Source organism: Lipophrys pholis (assembly GCF_963383615.2).
Source record: "Lipophrys pholis genome assembly, chromosome: 1".
NCBI classification, from domain to species: domain Eukaryota; kingdom Metazoa; phylum Chordata; class Actinopteri; order Blenniiformes; family Blenniidae; genus Lipophrys; species Lipophrys pholis.
Window position 1 is genome coordinate 773,560 of NC_137635.1, and position 21,190 is coordinate 794,749.

General features: G+C 43.3%; 1 protein-coding gene across 1 annotated transcript in view; it reads left to right on the top strand.

Annotated features, from left to right (window-relative positions):
- Window positions 1-19,438, top strand: part of ntn2 (netrin 2) — a 38,990-nt gene extending 19,552 nt beyond the window's left edge. The window contains exons 3-7 of the mRNA XM_080475386.1: window positions 3,961-4,149; window positions 10,041-10,190; window positions 12,604-12,657; window positions 16,540-16,614; window positions 16,706-19,438. Of these exons, the coding sequence (XP_080331512.1) occupies window positions 3,961-4,149; window positions 10,041-10,190; window positions 12,604-12,657; window positions 16,540-16,614; window positions 16,706-17,091 (854 nt within the window). The 3' untranslated portion in view covers window positions 17,092-19,438. The remainder of the gene's footprint in view (window positions 1-3,960; window positions 4,150-10,040; window positions 10,191-12,603; window positions 12,658-16,539; window positions 16,615-16,705) is intronic.
- The last annotated feature ends 1,752 nt before the right edge of the window (window positions 19,439-21,190 follow it).

Below are 21,190 nucleotides of genomic sequence, written 5' to 3' on the forward strand. Positions count from 1 at the left end.
TGGGAGCAATTTCTCATACCGCAGTGGACAGATCAGCTTCTGAGCTTGTTCAGAGCAAATGTACTTGTTGAATCACCTGTTTTGAAAGTTGACACAAAACAGATTGTCTTGCAGCAATTCACCGTTGGTATTTCCCGTCTTTGAAAAAGTACGAAAATTATTTGTTATGAACCGAGTATATGTGTGCAAGCGATGAAGAGGAAGGTCCAGAGTAAAAACATGACTCTGAAATGTATTTCCAACAGAATTGGAGCTGTTCAGTTTCATGACAAGGTGATGAAACAATTCAGTAGTCTAATATTTTCCGAGCGGTTCGCGCTCCTCTCCCTCCATTTCATCTTATTTCTGCCCCTTACTGCACTTTGTATTTGTTGTTTGATTTCCACAACAACATCAGTAACAAGCTTCTCCAATTGAGAATCACAGACAAACTCTTATACAAGTCGAAAGGAATGCGTCTTTTCTTTCCCTCTCCCACAGATAGGAATTATTAGGTGTTTTTGCGGCGCACTCGTGAAGCTTTGATGTGTTAATGAATTGAGAAATGGCCTTCAACGGTGTTCGGTTATCCCCGCTGAGCCTAATTTGGGTGAGTGGGGGGGGTTACAGCCATGGTGGTGGGTGGTGGTGGGGTGTCAGCAAGTGTGTGTGCCCAGGCACTTCAAAACAAACCCATAAACATTCCTGGATTCTTGGGCAGCTGTGGCCCTGAGCTCAAGTCTATTGCGTGCAGAAAAAAAGAATATATACGGGACCTTGTTGGTTTTTTCTGATTTGTTTCTCCACTAGTCACATTCACTCTACATCACATCATTCTTCAGCACCTTTTCCATTCATATTTTATTTTTCTTTCATGACACACGAAACAACTATTTCTGATTCTAATTCTCTGTGGAGGAACGCCTGGCTGCTGCTGAACGGCCTCCCCTGCTACACATGCTAAATCATTTGAAGGTTGAGTTCTGAAGTTTTCTTTACATTCGCCACACTTGAACATATCCTATCTTACTTTGCACTTTGTTGGCCGATCCTGTTGCACGGTGGTAAACTGAGATGATGCTGGAGGAGGGCGGCCGGCGCTTCGGCCGGGGAGAGAACGCCATCCACCGCTTTCATGTTCGGCTACAAGGTGTTAATGGACACAAGTGCTCACAGCTGTGTGTGTGTTTAAGATGCTTGATCACAATCACAGTCGCCTGCCGCCCTCGAACCCCCCCCCCACACCTCCTCCCTCTGGCTGGAGCTGGTGTGTTCTTTGTCACATTTCTCTTAGAAGAGGTTGGACAGGCTGTTTAGTCGTACACGTGTACATGTACGCAGGGAGAAAGGGCCACTTACGTTGCAAATGTGCCATCAATTTGCTGTAAATTGTTTTCCTGAGTTAAAGCAGGGATAAACCTTAGATTTACCACTAAACCTGTGCTTCTGATAAAAGTATCCGCTCTCTTCAGTACTCCGCATTAATTTGTCATCTGGACACTCCCTGCTTTGGACAATTCTCAAAGGCCAAGTGCTCGAGTACTAAAGCACAATAAATTAATTAAGCTGTGTCTCTACATAAACTGTTAATTCATACAATAAACAGTACACATTAACTGCAGAATTCCATACAAATTGGACAACATAATAACCAGATGGAATTGGGAAACAGTCTGGGAATGTGCCCCCCTTTTTTTTCCAGGGTTTGTGACTAAGGAAAAGTGGGCCTCTTTCCCCTCTTTCCCCTGCCAGGCTTTGCTGTCGGTGCGGATGGGGACGTATATTGTTCACTACTTGCATCATGATTGTTAACTCACGGACCGATATATAAGATCAAAGGGGATTTATTATTTATCTTAACACCTAAAATTAAGTTGGGATTTTAGCTGAAAGTCCTAAATTTGTAAATTCAATGTGTGGCCTCTTTTATAAAGCCCGAGGGAGAGTAATGATAATACTTAGATTGAATAATACTACCAAGTAAAAATATGTTTTCCTTTATGTCTTTGGCTTTGACGGTAAAAACATCAATGTTGGTAAAAGAAGCAGTCGTCTTTCAAACCCACTTGACAGGGAGGATTAAGGGAAATGAGCAACCTCAGATGCCACTAAATCCTTCATGCTGCGACTTTGACACTGATTTCTGAGCCGTTCCCCCGTCATGATAAAGCCATTAGAGTATCGCTGTCATTTCTAATGACGACATAAAGATCGTGTATCACATCACAGAACTATAGGCAGCCGCAGGTTCCACCTTAAAAAGAAGTGAGTAAGAAGTATATGAATGTTTTAAAATGTATTATTTGATCTGCTTAAAGTTTCTTTTATTTACTATGTGGTAAAAGTAACTTAAGGCACTGAGATATAGAAACATACTCACCAAGTTCTTCATCACTTTTTTACTTTTGTTGAAATACTTTAGTAATGCTGTCATATTCTGAGTATGAGTTTTGCTGGTACTATCTTTGTGATAAGTCCAAGTTATTATTGTATTCAGGGCTGTAATGTTTAAATCTCTGGTATTAAAAGTAGGGGAGGATAACTCCACCCTCGCAAAGCTCAAGTCCCATACTTTACATGCCTTTTAATAGTAATTCTTGGCTGAATGTCAGACTTCCTGTTGTTTTTCACATTATAAAATATATTATAAGATATTGTTGCTAAATTTTTGGATCCATCGGCACTGAAAAGCACAATTGTTGTCATGAATTAATTGGGCTCCCAGTGTTATACTCCATTAATTTCTTTTTGATATCTTTTTAAAAATGAAAAGGAGAACTAAACCCTGATCCTCAGATTATCTCTACTGCTGCATTTCAGTCGGTCTGTGTTATTCTGTAAAAAGCACTGATTCAAATGACAGTTTAGCCACATGCAGCAAAATGCACAATACAGACAATGAGATACTCATCATTCTTATTATTTAAATGAAGAACATGTCTATTACCCAAAATATCTCTGTTGATGTCATCAGTAGAAAAGAACCTGTCACACATGCAGTCTGTCTTTACTTACACCACAAACATTCACTGTTGGAGAAATTTATTTTCTCAAACCCGTTCCCATCTGTCTGAACTTAATTAACGTCACCTTTTATTGTGATCCGCTAATAAGCCCCCTTTTGACCCAGATGTTGACATTTTTAGTTGAACAGCTCTGTTTCCCTCTGTCTAATGTATGTGAGGATAACGCTGATCTGGTGCTGAGCTCGGTTAAAACCCGACTTTACAGCTGAGGCCAAGTCTTCAGGCCCCGGGTCTGACTCTGATTTAAACTTTCTTACACAAATAAGAAGTACAGGTTTCTCATTAGACCTTTAAAAGGCAAACCTCACATGTAGAGACTGAAACGAGTTCATCAATAATGTCCGGGGCTGGTTGATGCAGGAATCAATGGAAAAGCTTGTGAGCCAAGGAGACATTAAGGAACCGGTTGGATTTCAAGTGGAACCGGGGGGGGGGTCTCTGAAGAGCAGTAACTTCACGTCACATGTCCCATATATATGGTACTCGCCTCATTTAGAAGACAGCTCGCTCGAGCCCCATTCCTTTATCTGAGCTGGCCGTGCTTATAATAGATCTTTGAAGTCTTTTCTCATCAGTGATTCATGAAATTAATGTCTCTCTTTCCAGTGATTAATAACTAACGGGCCGAGAGAAGCTGAATTCATTAATTAAGAAATGGAGAAAATGAGCTCTGCAAATATCGGTTTTGATTGATGGGAATTGGAATAGTCCGGCAAGCACCCAGCCGCAGTGTAGATTATAAACTGCTCACTGTTACACCGTCTTACTGGAAAAAACCTCTCCCTGCTCTCTCATGATGAACGCAGGAGTAAGAATCTGTTTTACTGCAGTGCGCCCTCCACGTGAACATTTCATCAAGTCTAATGTACATTTGGATCTGAGATAAATACTGGAAAGACTTTGTAAACTTTGCCATTCATCCTGCTAACCGCCACTTTGCCTCTTTCCTCCCCAGCGTGTAACTGCAACCTCCATGCCCGCCGCTGTCGCTTCAACATGGAGCTGTACAAACTGTCGGGGAGGAAAAGCGGAGGGGTCTGCATGAACTGCCGCCACAACACTGCAGGACGCCACTGCCACTACTGCAAGGAGGGCTTCTACAGAGACATGGCCCGGCCCATCACCCACCGACGAGCGTGCAAAGGTAGCAGGACTCTCAGAGCACCAGTTAAGGCACTGGAGTTGGTTTTTGTTTTTCCTTTCCTGTGTCGCTGCTCTGCTGCCCATGGCCGATTCCGCTCTGCCTATGTTCAGACGTTGTGTTTACTTGCGATCGGCGCTTTCAAAATGTTGACCGAATGATAGATCGAGGCTTTAACGCCTCCTTTAACGATTCCTCTCACTATATTCACTGTGTGAATGTTAAGTTTCCTCCGTTGGTTAAATGTTGTCTTGTTGCTTCTTTCCTCCTCCAGTTTTGACATGAAACTCAATATCAGACACATCAGCCTGCTTCAGATTTTTAATAGTTGGACTTGTGCTGTAATAAAAAGGGAATCCTTTATAGTCGATGTATTGCAAAGCTTTTCACAGTCACCTCTCTGAGCGCTCACACATAATTTCCTCAGTCATTTGCTGACCAATTTTAAAAAACATGAAGGATTTTTCTCGGAAAGAATTACCTACCACAAGTATTCATAAACACGGACCACCTTGTACTCTATCAGTCATCGACTAGCTGTATAATATTTATTTATGAGTGTTTAATTCTATGAAAATGTCACTTACTATTACTTTTACATTCAGTTTAGCTTTTCATTCGGTGGATTGCAGCACTAAAAGTTTACAGGATTTTCAAACAATAGGTGAATAATTCACCCTAAACCTTCTAATACTGGGGCAATCGTGCCAGTTCTAGAGAAAGTGTAAAAGGAGTAACATGTTATGATTAGAAACACATGCAGTCATGGTAACTTCGAATAAGAAAAAATAAAAATAAATCTCAGTATGTCTGATTTGCCATAGCAGAGCAGAGAGAAACGAATTGATATCATGCCCGAAGCGCTTGTGGCCATCCCACCAAATGTTCCCCCTCACCCCGCACACGACATAATATTATCGTTTGACCGAAGCATTTCGAATGGAAGAAAATATTGTATTATTGCAGTGAATATTTTGCAGCTTGATATTACGCTGGACGTATTGCAAACATAACACAAGTTCCTCAACTTGTTGCTCAGTAAAATATTCAAACAAATAGCAAAGAGGCAGAGGTTTTTTCAACCCCGCTGATCTTGACAAATATAAAGAATCACTTCCAGAAGTTAAAAAAAAAAAAAAAAAAAAAGCTGTGTTCGTGAGACCTGCCAACGCTCATAGCCGTGAAGATCTTTTGGTTGAAATTTCACAGTGAGAATCTCCCACTGGCTTCTGCTCAGTTTTCCTTCTGCGGCCGGGACCGGCAGAAACCCAATCCCAGTAGGTTGGAAATGATGTGATATCAGGCCACGTTTGCCCATGTTAGCTGCACTGAGATGTTTAGCCATTCATCACGCATGGCAAAAACTCCACAGCCACTTGGTCACATACTTTAAAACTGAAGTCATTTGACCTGCTGCTGCACCGAAACGAAAACAGAAGGAGATCCTCTGCAATCTGCAGCGACCGCTTCGGAAATGGGCCTTTTTTTTTCTTCTTCTTGGCAAAAAGGTTCCTCATCTTCCATTCCCTGCACCACCCAAAGGTGTTCTCGTCTCACACACATGCAGGCGCACTGACACCACAATTTGTCCAAGTAGTCAGGTGATAAAGAGTTTACAGTCCTTCTCAGAAAAATTAAAGTCAATGTCCAAAACGCCTCTGCTGAGCCGAGCAGCTCCATGATTGATCAGTGCAATTCCACGGCCTTCTCCAAGCTGTCATTTTCCTTCGCTCCAGCCTTTGCTCTCCTTTTTCATCTCAATCCTCCCAGATGGTTTATAACCGCCACCTCCAGTTGCTCTCCAACTCCTGACTTCTCTCATCATGACTCACTATAAAACTTAAAAATCCTTCCCTTTCTTTTATTCTCCAGCGTGGAATCCCTAATTTTATTCCTCAGCCCTTTGCTTTCCTCCATGTGTCCGGGTCACGCTGGAGGTCAGAGGTGTGGTATGGCTTGAAGGGGGAGAGTGTCACGTCTGAAATGGAGTTAAGACAATAAAATACAGGTGTTTTCTGAAGCGGAGACAGGACCGGGGAGGGCTGGGGGGCAGTGGAGGCTCAGGAGTCGAGCGCGCCGGGTCTGTTTCCAATCAGATTTGCTTCAGATGGGTGTCTGTGCATTGTCTGAGGAGCGTATAAAGAAATAACACACACCTGGTCTTCCTTGTGTGATACTGACATCAAGGTGAGCTTAAGTGAATCTGAACACTTCAAATGCTTCTGGTGTGACATTAAAGCGGACTTCACATGACCTGGCTGTAATGTATTAGGTCTTTAAAAATCCAAGATTTTAATCCGAGTCCATTATGTACAGCTGGGATATGTTTGAGCTGAACATTCAAGAAAAGGGTTTAAAATATATATAGATCTGTTAACCACTTACGAATATAACAATTATTTAATCTTGGCACAAATTATCACAGAAATCCATGGAATGAGCTTCCTTTGTTCATTAGACAGGCTGACTCCCTTCATGTTTTTAAATCACATCTCAAAACACGCATGTTCTCCTTGGCTTTTAACCAGTGTTGAAGTTGACTTTTACTGCTATAAGTGTATTCTGTGCTGCCACTGTATTGTTGTATTTATAATTGTATTTTTATATTGTTGTACAGCACTTTGGTCAACTGAGTTGTTTTTAATAGTGCTTTATAAATACATTGGATTGGCTTGGATTGGATCCACATTGGGTTTGGTTGGTGGGAAAGAGAGAGACAGCAGCTCTGCAACTCTTTAACTGTTTTCACCTTCAACCAAAGGAACAACTCCCCTGAAACTTTAGTAACTGTAACTGAATTACTTTAGTATAGTGACTTAAGCCTTACTGGCAGACATTATGGAGTGGCAGTTAACTTATATAACCATTTGATAATATCAGAAAACTGATGAGCAATCTAATTTTAGAATGCTAATATTCTATTTGGCTTATGTCAGTATATAAAAAGTTGATATAAAACAAAAGAATATTTTCCTCAGGCACATTCTACCAGATTCATTCCGGCTGTGTTATTAGCCAAGATGCTAATATAATGCAATTTTCTTTGTTCTAGAATTGCCATAGCAAATAAAATGTGAACATTTTATTGTTTTGGTTTTTTTCTATCAAGCAGAACAGGCCAAGAGAACATGATTGACCATTAAAAATATATTTCCAGCTCAAGTAAAAATAACACCTACTTCTCCAAATGGGGTAAAGGCCACTAACTACTGACAAAGAGCAGTCCTTAATACTCGCGCACACACACACACACACACACACACACACACACACACACACACACAGAAAACAATTACACTGAGCAAACGCCTGTCAAAAGGACTACAAATCCCAATGCAATGCCGCTCACATCTGTAGTTACACAAGCTTGAAAAGTCATCAACATCTGAGGACGTTTTTACTGCTTCTTAACCGGCTCTAGCCCCCTGCACATAAAACTTCAGAAAAACAGTGTGAGGTGGAGGTTTGGCGATTGACACCATCACCCCCATCCCCGGCCTGCCCCTCCCGGCTCATTCAGACCTGATGGTCGCTGGTTGTTTACTGAACTACTCCGACTCTACAGACTCTGAAGCCTTGAACTGTGTGCGACTGGTTGCAGAAGAAGTGAGGAATATTGTTTACAGCGCTTAAAGAATGAGGATGGACGAAATCAGCAGCTTAAATAACCAACATGATCTTCGGACACATATTCTGAAATTAAGCATATGATTATTATCCTTTATCATGTGATGATTATTATTGTAATCATTTGTTAAAAACCTGTAACTTCTTGTCAATAGGTTTAAAAGCTGCCTTTGTGAGCGTCCCTAATGAGGTCGATTTCCTCAGCAGTTCGAGGAAATGAGTCCAGAAATGTCCTAATGGTTTCTAAACAGCGTAGCACCTGGGATCGGTGGCAGTAGCTTAGGCTTTGGCCGCTGATCCGAGAATGAGAGCATGGCTGGCACAGAGCGGCAGACACAGTCCGGATACCCCTGCTGACTTGACCTCTGGCACGCGGCTCAGTCCTGCCCACACCCTGCTACGTCCATATCTCTACTCCCTTTATGTGTCGCAAAATCTCTCCAAAGTGTCATGAAAGCTGAAAGCTCCTCGTGGAGCCTGCATGACTCAGACCACAGAGATCTGGCCACTTGGACACCTGTAGACTGCTCAGCTTGGCCTAAAGAAAAGTGTTTCTAAAGATCTGAGCCCCACTTAATCTCTCCCCGCCACGCTGCCACATACACATGAGCTCTCTTGGGTAAGTTTAAGCCATTTCAACCCTCCGCCTGCCCAGTCAACAGGTGGTAGGGTCCTCTCCTTTGTTGTCGCAGCTTAAAAATGTCCGGAGTAAATAAACACATTCACAGCTCCGTCAGGTGGTGGGAAGGAACCGTGGCATGTTAGCAGCTGCCCTTCTTTTTTGGCGGGCTGCGTGCTAAAACTGTCCACTTACACGGTTTTTCCCTAAAGTGGAATTCTGGACTTTTTTTTTGCCTTTTTTATTCTTTTGCTTTTTTGATAACGTTGGACAATTCTGATGATCATGTTCCCGACAAGTCGCTCCTAAATGTGCTTTGGTCATTTTGCACGACTACGAGTGTATTTTCCAGAGTTTCATGAAAAGGCAGAACATTCATTCATTTATTTATTTTTTATTCTTGACAAAATGTTGATTTAAAAAAAAATTTGATTGGATAATTTCAAAGTAAACACCCAACATTTATTTTTGCTTTTTTTGAAATGTCACTTCTGTGACTTTCCAAATTTTGGTGAAATATTAAGTATTTGTCACTTGAAAGACAAATGAATGAAAATATGATTATTATTATAATTTTTATATATATATATATATATATATATATATATATATATATAGCATAAGAGGCCCCACTGTTTTAATTCATTGTTGTTGGTGCTGTTAAACACACTGCAGACTTTTTGGACTCTACTGCATATCTTAGTCTCTCACTCCCTGCTCTTTATTTTACACCCTTTCCTTTACTTCTCCCTCTCTTGACATGTTGTTTTCCTTCTCTCACTCTCATCCTCTTGTAAAACTGTATCCAAAGGCTTTGGAGCAACACTCCAGATCTGGTATTTAACAGCTCTTTATACCTCGTGTCAATTACGGCTGCCCATATAAATCATCTACAAGCAGCAAAACCCATAAAAGTTGTGCTGAAGCAAGCTGACCGGAGAAACGCGTGTTGCTGTTGGCAGTTGCCGGGCATCGAGTGAACCTTCGGGAAGCGATGAAACGGCAGAGCATGTGTTAGCGTACAGGCACCGGACAGCACATGGCATTGAGGAGAGAGAGCCAGTATGGAGGTGGACGGAGGGTAGATCTGACAGGGGTGAACATGGATAATCATCTTTTATCCTGTCCTATCTTCCACTGGACACTCGAATGATTGCTCACTCTTCTTGGCTCTCATAATAACTGATACACTTTCAGAGTTCATGGGCGAAATTCCATATTATACCCAATATTCCAGTTTATGGGGCGAGCATTGAAGTATCAAACCCCAAAGTATGATCTGAGGATATTTCAATACTTCAAAGTCAATATTTGTTCTATGTACACATGATACCTTTGTTCTTTAAACATAAATCAACATTTCAAGCTTAAAAGGTCTCTAAATTGGATCAATTATTCACTGCTGCTATTTCAAAATGTCATCAGTGTACAGTTATTAGTTTAAAAGAAACACGAGGACACTCGGTTGCATGATGGGGAAAACAAGCGAGTACAAGATTTAACTGAGAAGCCAAGGGAGACCAAGAAATTCGAGTATGTGTGACATTTTTAATTTACCATTTTAAACAAGCTGTATCTGATATGTTTTCTGTTTCCCCTCTTTCTCATGTGATCCCTCCTCCTCTTTACCCTTTCACCCCCACCCCAGCCTGTGACTGCCACCCTGTGGGCGCAGCAGGCAAGACCTGCAACCAGACCACAGGACAATGTCCCTGCAAGGACGGCGTCACCGGCATCACCTGCAACCGCTGCGCCAAAGGCTACCAGCAGAGCCGCTCTCCAGTGGCCCCCTGCATCAGTGAGTGACGCTTACAGACTCTATCAGTTACTGTGCATGACACACACCGTCTCTGCTGTCTTCTTCTTGGAAATATTATCAGTTTACAGCAAACCCACTGATTAAATCATGGGAGAGCTGACATGCTCCATTGTGATGAACACAGTATGACATAAGGCATAATGCATTTCAAAAAGCAGCACATATCCTGACATGGAGATTACAGAGTTTAAGTGAAAGCACACTTTCCTGTAGCCTGAAGTCAGTCTGGCTGTCTGACAGAAGCACCCAACCCATGCGCTCTACTGTGTATATACATATGGTACATGTGCTCTGTGGGTTTTACATGGCCACTAAAAATGCAACGATAATTTCATACAGAACAGCCCAAAGCAAATGCCAAACAAGAGCACGGATACAAAGGCCGGCTAAAGTGAAACTCAATCTATGTTAAAGGACTAATGAAGTTGAAATATACTGTTCTGGTGTCGGTCAGGGGAGACCTTGAGAACCCACAGCTTGGTTACTGTTATTCCACCATGTCGACTACATCAGGTTTTTAATTTCCTGTGACAAGCCTCCGTGTGTGTGTGTGTGTGTGTGTGTGTGTGTGTGTGTGTGTGTGTGTGTGTGTGTGTGTGTGTGTGTGTGTGTGTGTGTGTGTGTGTGTGTGTGTGTGTGTGTGTGTGTGTGTGTGTGTGTGTGTGTGTGTGTGTGTGTGTGTGTGTGGGTTTTGAAATCTGCCAGTGGCTCAGCACATGCAGGCACGTGTAATAGAGGGCAACTCTACACCACACTGTGTGCCACATTGTGCACACATACAAGGAAGCCTAGGCCATGGTCAATCGTGCCGTGCTCCCCAGCGCCATACCCGGCGCTGCCACATTGTGCCACATGGCGCCGTGTTGTTTGTCTTACATTCAGCTCCGGAGCAGATGGCAAATGGGCGAGAAGGAGAAGACGAGCGCGGTCATGGATGGTGGACCACGCTCATTTGCGTGTCACTGAAGCTTCGAGAGAAAGCAGGAAGAATAGTGGATGTGCACGTGGTTAAGCATCGCACACACTCGGGTCTATTACATGTATCATTAATGACAACTGTGTGTGGCAGTGGGGCCTCACGGTGGGCATCTCACCTCCTCTTGAGGCTCATCTGCCCCAAGACAGAAGATAATCCCATTAAGCAGCCAATTAGTATGATGGCAGCGTCCCACATCTGAATGATCCTTTCATCATCTGTCCATCTTCACACGATGTGGCCGCGAGGGCACGAGGGGCTCAAAGTAGCTGCTCGCAGCTGCGCCTGCCTTCATAAAGCGTCCGGCCCCTGTTTGTTTTTGTTGGCTGGGTGTCCATAATTTTAGTGAGACAACTGCTGCGTTTGCCTCAAAACAGCTTTCCAAGAAGCCCTCCACCCCCCCCTTCTCCACCCCACCCCAGCGCACTCCCACTCACTTGGTTCAAACCCTCAACCTCCAAATCCAATCAAAAGCAGATCCTCCGGGTGGATGCTAAGCCGGCGTTCCAGTAATTCTGCTTATGGTAAAAGCAGAGGGCCTGTTGTTAGCATTAGCATTTGTATTGGAAAGTTGCATACGATTAAAGCAGAAGTCCTGGAGGAATTCCACGATTCACTTTTTAGTGTAGCCAGCGGGCACGACAAGGGAGGGCTGCATCTGTCTCAAGACGATCCAACCAAAATTGCCCCCTTGCCATCTGTCCATCTGTCTATACATGCTCGCATGGAGATTACACAGCAGCGTTAACCCCACATCTGTGGGCGGAGGACGGGACTAATCCAACACAGCCACCTTTCACATTAAATCACTTTGCCACAAAGAATCAACTTCTCTCTCAAATGTGTCACGTAGGCCTTCTTTGGACGGCACTGACTTCTCCAAATTGGATTACTGGACGAATTTGTGCCGCATTTACTGAATTTGACTCAGAACACAAGTTCGGTCCTCTGAACATCCATTAGGGTATTTCTTCTACTCATACTATAGTGAGATCTTTCAGAGTATTCCTCAAAGATGACAGCGAAACCACAACATCAGTCCGTGGCATGCACGCTCCATTTAAGCCCGTCTTCCCTGTCGCCACCAATGAGTGTCCCTGTCAGTCTGTCACTGTTTATCTAGCATGTCCATCTACTAAGCTCCATGTGTTTCCATGAGAGTTTTCGAAATACAGCGGGTCATAGTACAGTTTTGCTCGACGTTTATGATGACTGACCTCGATGAACAAGGACACTTTGGATCAGAATATTTGATCAAACACTCCACTCTCTGCAAATCGTTTGGGTGAATTTCAGGCCAACCCCTCAGCAGGCCTTCACACTCTTGGGACCCACTTGTAAAGTACAGTATTAAATGTAACCCAGTTAAAAAAAAAAAAAGAAAAGTGTTTTACTTCTTGTCTCTGTGTGTTTCAGAAATCCCTGTGGTCAACCCCACAGCTGTGGTGAGCAGCACTGAGGAACCAGCAGGTTAGTATACACTCTCTGCACCTCACTGCTTTATGAGGGGAATGAAAACATAGATTTCTTTTAATATTCCTGGACATGAGTTTTAACGTGTGGAATAAATATTAATAGAGGGCGCGTCCACCCCTTATTTTGAGGTTTCTGCAGAGAGAACGAGTGAACCGGGAATGTAAGAATTTTCCATTGTCTTAAAATTCTGTGTCTTTGGCACAGTTTCCCCCACGAGCCTGAAGTTAGTGGAGCCTCACTGCTCCAGGGTGGCCGCAGCGTCAAGCCAAGGCCGTCAGATAGGCAGCGGCGCTGATTAGCTGCCGTTTAGCCGGGACGTACAGTGCGAGGGAGGGATCCGAGGTGTGAAAGGAGTGCTGGCAAAAAAGTAGGGGGAAATTTGTTCAGTCTCTCCCTCGATCTCTCCAATTTAGGCTTCGCTCAACTGCCAACGTCCTTCGTTTTCATTCTGCAACAGCTTCATTTGAATGATGGTGTTGATTTGGAAATGTTGATTCATTAGCAGGTTGAGGGCACATGTCATCACTCAGGATGCAGATTGTGCCTCCCACCATGAGCTTCTCAAAGTTTTATAGTTTTCATGTTCTTTCACATCTAAAAATACTTTGCTTTTCGCCTCGGCTTTGACTTTTGCCTTCTTGTATTTTGGAGTTTAAATCCCACACAGTTTTCGGGTTTGAGTTATAGAGTTGAAGATGTTTTTCATGGCTGATACTTTGGCTCCAGATGAAGACGAAACTTGGTCACTCAGTCAGTGGACACCGTAACTGCATGAGACCCTCCAATTATATTGGCTTAAATTAAAGAAATAACAGAAAACACCATTTGCTTCCTGGCTACGGGTTGCAGGAGAGCTCTCAAGTTGCTACAGCAAATATTGCAAATGAGCTAATTTCGGATAATCTGTTGGTTTAGTTTTGAGCCTGGAAAGAAAAATAGAAACAGTCTGTCAAATACAATTAAACACACAAGATGTCCCATTTGAATCAGATAGATTTTGGTACTTTGAGAATGAGCCAGCTAAGCTAAAGGAGCCCGCTGCATTGCACTGACACTGATATTGATCGTGATTGATCCTGAAGCCAAGCCGAAGAGCATTTCATAAAAACGATCCACTTTGAACATGAAACAGGTGATTTCTTCTTTTTTTTCCCACTTTTGCAGTTTCTTTTCAACTTTGAATCCTCGCCTACCCTCACTAAGGCCTTTTAGCTTTTTTTTGACACACAGAAAAACACAATCCAGCCCTTACTTGTTTACTACTTCCCTGGGAAAATGTTAAAGGCTCTAAGAACACAACAGTCATTGATTCCCAATTCACCGCAGCCTCGACCAAGCACACCAGAGCATTTCCACATCTTTTTCCTTCCTAAACGACCATAGAACGAGCTTCACCATCAGAAATCTGAGGCCCCCGAATCTTTTTGTGTAAGGGGCGGTGGATGCAATTTGTCCTTGTCATGGCACAGTGAAAGAGGCTGAAGAGAAAGAGGACATCCAGAGCGCTGGAGCCAATTGTGCATGTTTTCAGTGGGCTGGTCTTCTGGGTCATTGGTCGATTCACCAAGTGCTTTTCCAGGTGAACAGCCAGCAGTGAGTGAGTCTTCATGGGAAAACACACACTGTCCTCCGGCCAGTCTGCCCCGACTGATAACTCCTGGTCAGCCACTGTCTGCCACACACACACACACACACACACACACACACACACACACACACACACACACACACACACACACACACACACACAGAGGGATACACACACAATGGCGGCGGTTTAATAAAACCCATGCACATCTCATACAAATGCAGGCCTGTCACAGTTGCGTGCACGCTTCCATGATAATGATCTGCACATGAAAACCACACGCCAACTTATAATGAAAAAGACCTTCGGCTAGTTGTGATATACAACATCTTTCATTTAAAGTGTGTGTGAATACTGTACAACACACACTGTACACACAAATCCATCCGTGCACACTCCTCTTCACCCGTCGGTGTCTACACCTCCACTTATCAGGGTTTTTTTTAATGTCACTCTCCTCAGAGTTATTGGACGCTGCCGTCTGCTCTTTCTTTCCCCCTTTCGTTCGTTTTCTGTCCTCTCTCTGCCTAATAAAATCTCCAGCGCTCTGATATACAGCCAAGCCTCCTGGACATTTTTATGGGCTCCTTCGTCCCCTGTTTCTTTCTCCTCCTCCTTCTCCTCAATCTTCAACCCAAAAATGAACAATGCAACACCAATGAGCTCAAACATCTATGAAAGTGTAATCCCTCTCCCTGGTGATGTTTTAAATTATAGCATTTCATGTCCAGTAATTATTTGGTTTGGTTTGGAACGTAGAAGAACCCTTCTCATGTTGAAAACAACTCGAGGCCTCGCCATAGATACAAGACCAGTTACCGGCATGTGGTTTTTCAGTTTCATGCCCTCACATTCCAAGTGTGCATCGTGGTCAGCTTTTCATGTCCCTCACTAAAACTGACTAAAACCTTGATGAAAAATGGCTGTCATGGCCTTCCCTACAAATACAGTCCATCATTTTCACCGACTTCTTTTGGGTCCTTCTCATGGCTTTGTAATTGAAACAAGTGGATCCAAGTTTCTATGGTTCATAAATCCAGCGGCATCCAGTCAAGCACACAAGAGCTTTGCTTAATGATCAACAGTGTCTAGTTCTTTTTTGTCAGAGTTCCAAATGTGGTAGTTACCAGTGTGCAGTGCTTCAAAAACATTTTGTCGGGAATTCAAGCCTGTTCATCGGGTCTTGAAAGGTAATTTTTCCACTCTTTTCCTCTTTGGTCAGCGACTCCCTCTGCCCCCAGCTAATAAAATATATCACAGAGAAAACATGTTAAATATATACATGCATGAAATGAAAGCTTCATGATCCACGCAAGTGTTACACATGGTGATTTTTCAGCATCAAATGACACACAAATAATGATGAACATAGTTATAGGCGGGATACAGGTACATTCCAGTCATAAATTGGTGAATAGATGTAGGTGTTTAAAGCTAAAGTGGTGAAATTCATGGTGACTTCCTCTTTGGCCCATTTCGATGAAATAAATTGAAGTGGATTGAAAAAGACACTTTGCCCAAGCATGTCTGGCCTCAGAGTTAGTCAACAGGAGATGAAATCGGTCAATCGGCCAAGAAATCAATTTCAATCACAAATAGAACACCTTGTGACTAGAAACTCCAACTACCAATGGTCAGTGGAGGTCATCTGTCCAATGTGTGGTCTTAGCCATCACACTGACAGCCAAGGCCTATTCACATTCATCCAGCCATGACCTGCTTCCACCGCGCTCTGTCTTTACTCAAGACCCCAGAAAAGATGTCAAACTGAACACTTTTAGTCCTCTGGTATGTTTCACCTCACTCCTAGCTCTGCCTGCCGCAGGCTTTTGATTTGTGATATGTCACGAGTTGTATTTTAGCGCAGCAAAACTAAAACTTAGCTCAACGTAATCCAACCTCATCCTGTTTTAATTGGAAGCTTTAGTTCAGTCCAGAACACACACACACACACACACACACACACACACACATATATATATATATATTTACTGGCATCTGAATTCTAAAACAATCCAGGAACTCATACTTTAAAGATTAGATGATCCTGTGATTGTTGTCCTCAATGGGACGTCCTGGGAAAATAAAAGGCGAAACATAAAACTTGATGAGCAGTAAGAAAGACATTGTTATTGATGCAGATGTTTGAGTGACCTCATGATGATTTCACAGTACATAATTCTTAAATGTTTTCTTGCTTCAGCGTTACAATAACTTTTGCAGTTTATAGACTAAATGCGTCCAAGTCATAATTGTTTTAAAATTATTATTTTTTTTTTTAAATGCAGATTGTGAGTCATACTGTAAACCAGTGAAGGGCAACCTGAAGATCAACATGAAGAAATATTGCAAGAAGGATTATGGTAAGAGAATAGAAATCAGTGTACTTTCCTAAATAAATGCCCAGTCTTGGCAGCACTAAGCCTTGTGTTCTGCTGGTCCATGTTTTCCCAGCGGTCCAAGTGAACGTGCTGGACATGGAGACGGTGGGGGACTGGGCCAAGTTCTCGGTCAGTGTGGTGTCTGTGTACAAGAGCCGTGGCGAGCCGTTAAAGAGAGGCGACAACATCCTGTGGGTACACATGAAGGACCTGGCGTGCAAGTGTCCCAAGATCCAGATGAGCAAACGGTTCTTGGTGATGGGCGGAAGCGAAGGCGGGACGAGCCCGGGGGCGGGACCGGGAGCCGGGCCCGGGGCCGCGGCCACCAGCCCGGGCGCAGAGCGAGTAGGCCTGGTGGCTGATAAGAACAGCCTGGTCATCCAGTGGAGGGACGTTTGGACGAGACGTCTGCGGAAGTTCCAACGCAAAGAGAAGAAGGGGAAGTGCAGCAAAGCATGATGGGAAAGCAGCGTCCAGGCCTACCTCTCCTTCCATGGCACACCTTCATGAACCCTGACTGTTGACTCCTCCTCTCCCTGAGCCTCTTTTCCTCCTCCATCGTGGGAACACTGCACATTACAAAGACTGCATGTACCCGACCTGTTTTAAGGACCACGTTTTGTGTATATTGTATAATTATTTTACTTTTTATTTCTCAAGTTTTTGACTTTGTAATGCCACTTGTCTTTTATTTGTCTAACTGGTTTGCCTTAAAAAGGGACCATTAAAAAGGGTTTGAAGTTTAGACAAAAGCGGGCGCCATTCCCTCACTCGACGACGACGACGACGACGACGACGACAGCGGAAATGTCCACTCATCCCGCGGCTGCAACCCCCCGTCTTCCCCCATCGTTCAGTCAAAACTGCCTCCTGCCGCTTTGTTTTCAATACTCCAATATAAGACCACCACTGCTCACATTTTGACCAAGTTTGAGGATTTTATTTCCCAGTGTTTGTCACTTCAGAGACTGATTCCAGCAACAACACAAGCTGCACATCTTCAGCTTGGCTGCCTCGCGTTGCATTATGGGAACATCCTCAACATCAGCCAGCTCCAGCTGGACCACCTGATAACCGTTTCCACATTTGCTGTTAAAATGGTTCTATAAAGAAAAGAAGAAGAAAAGGGGCCTGCGTGCTTCGGGTCTTTGCAGTAACTTGTTTAGACTGACAGAAAAACCTCTTGTTCCGTGAGGAACCAAGGGCTCCCTTTGCAGGGACATTTTCCACAGCAAACCTCAGTTACACGCCCACCAACACTGCTGCCGCCATCAGGCCGCGTTCACACAACAAACTGCCCATGAAGGCTCTTATATCGACAACTGTGTGACGCCACTGCTTATAGTAGAGTTTGTATTCTCCGTGTGGCTCCTTGTTATCTCATCCATCCTCATCCCAGCCATGTAATTCTTTGCGATATAGCCTTTTCTTTCATTTTAAGCAGAACAAACCCTGTTGGCATGCGTGAGTCAAATTCCAGGCCTCCGGGGCTGTGCCTCTTCACCACTAGATCCTCTCTCGAGCGGTTTATAAAGTCATGCATCACCATCATGACTCATTGCCTGTCACTTTTTCCGGAAGAAACATTAACCAGTGTGGACAAACGGCTGGAATTTTCAGAACAATACCAGTGCTTCCAGGGAGACTCTTTGCTTTATGGATAATCTCTTTGGTCGGGTGCTGGTCTTACAGATGTTGCTGTGTGGCCAATGTCATTTCTTTGTTTTCAAATGTCTGAACATTTGTCTGAAGACTGGCAAGCTTTTGTTTGCCAAAATAAGAGATTGAAACAAGAGTTTCCTTTTCATGCAGTAAAAAACAAAAAAAACCAAGTTGGATAAACAACATAAATGTTGTTTTTTTTTTCTGTAGTATATTTTGACAAAATGAATGAGGCTGGAAAGATTTTAGTGCTCACTGATTGTATTATGACATGAAAGGATCATATTTCATTCCTCATGTGCTTTGTTATGTTTGCATGTTTGTGGTTTTTGCTGGTCCATCAAAACCTTACAGTGAGCAGACAGAGAACTAAACCAACATGAGCATCAAGACCCAAAGGAAAACTTCCCAAGTCATCTCCCACCACTTGCCCACCCTAATACATAAACCTGTCATCCTTTGCCAAATAAGCATAGTCAGTTTTTTGAATTCAATTAAGAGACTATGAGAGTCAGGACCAACAGAAACCACAGAGAGACCCGTCTGGTTGCTCTCAGGCTTTTTATCTGCCTTTTGCTGTTATTTCATTTTGTAAAGGACATTACGATTTATTTAAATAGAGTATAAGATAAACATTGTTTTGAGGGGCACATTTGAGCTGGTCGCGGTGAGTGTGCCTACAGGCATCTCATGCTCGCTAGTGGTTATGCTCCTTTGGTTGCGGCGGTATGTTTGGTTTGTCATTCTTCCAAAAGTGTCTCTCCTCTTCTCTCGTCTCCGCCACCCTCCCCAAACCCTCTTTTTTAATTTTTTTTTTTAACCCATCTTGCATGTTGTGTATGTAGTGTCTTAGATAACTGACGGCACAGACAGGGACCGCCAGTCTCCTCTGTGGCGTATAGTACTGCACTGTAGTTCTTTTTTTCACGTCCTACGAGAATGTAAATCAAACTGCGAAGAACACGGTCACAAAGGTGTGCAGACGGTCTGATTGTGCTGAAGAATTAATGTTCTCCGATTTAAGAATGTGGAAGGCATGATACTTGATGCTATTAAAATCTCTGAACGCAATTACATGTTAAAATAATTGTGGGTCTGCGTGCTTATCTGTTTCATATTGACCTTTTCTTTTATAATCAAATCCAAAAAATGTAAAAAAATAAATAGATAAATCGACTCAGAACCAAAATGAGTTCCACCCACTGTGATCTTTGGTGAGTGACAAAAGAAAGCAAAGACGAAAACAAGCATTGAAGTTTATGGTCGCTCTGCGTCCAGGGCGCAGTTTCCACTGATGGAATTTCACAAAAATGCAGAACCAAACAGTCAATTATTTTTGCGTTGGCTGTGCGCAGTGGCCTGTCAGACAGGTGGTGTTACAGTAGGACCCGTCTCCTCGCCCTGGTATGTGAGTATGGCGTGACACGTTATGATAGCCGGTCGAATTACGTGCCTGTGAGGCCGATGTGGCGCTCCACCCCTCATGCACATGGAGGAACCGACGTGTCCTCAACGGTGGACTCTCCTTCAATTCCTTTTCCCGAGCGCCCACCCTGACTGTTGGAATAAAAGTAAGAGGTTCAAATCCGCCAGGTTTTGTTCGAGGGGTGGAAGTGTAGCGCTTGTGAAAGCAATTTAGAGAGCGTCATAGGGAGAGCCGTCCTGTTGTTTTACGTTAACAAGCACAGCAGCTTGGCAGTGGAACTGAGGCCGTTTAACTGCTTTACTTCACCCCCCACCCCCACCCCCACCCCCACCCCCAGCCATCCCTCTTCACGGCATTTATAGAATTCACAGGTGTGTGAGTTTGTGTGTTTAATTAACCTTCCAGCAAACAAGTGATACACACACACAGTTAAAGTGCAGTGAGGTAACTGACCTCCTCCTCGAAGGATTCTCGGTTTAACAACCGCAATGAAGAATTACACCGATTTTCCCATTTGTGTTGAATTTTTTTATTTTTTATTTTTTTTCAGTTTCATTCTCCTTCACGTGTTTGGTTTGTTTAATGAGTCGATGCATTTCCAATGTTGTAAATATGTACTGAACAGCCTCTGGCATTGATGTTGTTGTTTTTTCGTAAAGCATCACTTGGCCTGGGATGACTCACATGTATGGATGTACAAACCAGATGATTATGGATGTTATATGGATGTAGAAACCAGGAACATATGCTTTTGTGATCACAACCAGAAGATGCGGTTCAGATGTTACACAGAATGTATTCCTTTATGTTTAACGTCGCTTTCAGACAACATGCCGCCCAATTCTGAACGACTCTGAGGTGAATCAATTAAAAATGTGACTGATCTGGTCCTCAGTTTTTTTTTTTTTTTTTTTTCCTGACCAGACGCAACATCCCACCATGTCCTGCAACAATAATGTCCCGGAATTTATGTTTCACTCACACCAAACTGCCCACCTCCCTCAGTCCAGCTCTGCTTTTCACTTCTATTATATCAAAGTCTTCCTTGTACATTTTCCTCTGAGGCAATGAACCACTGACTTTTTAATCTAAATGGTAAAAAAAATAAATTATTAGTTAATGAACTGTGTGTTGTGTTGATCATCTGTGTATGTAATAGCAGCCATTCGCTCGAGCTGCGAAAATGATATAAAAACTGATCCGTATTTCCCATCGGAAAGTAAGCTGACATGCAGCGGGCACCGCTCTGGTATGTTTCCACTCACAGGGGCTGGATGGGGTCTCGGAGGAGAGAGCACTGGGTAGAGCAGCTCGGCTCCTCCATGAACACAGCAAGAGCTCAAGCTCTGTAAATAAACAATGAGGCGCACACACACACACACACACACACACACACACACACACACACACACACACACACACACACACACACACACACACACACACACAGATGTGTAGCTCACCTTGGAG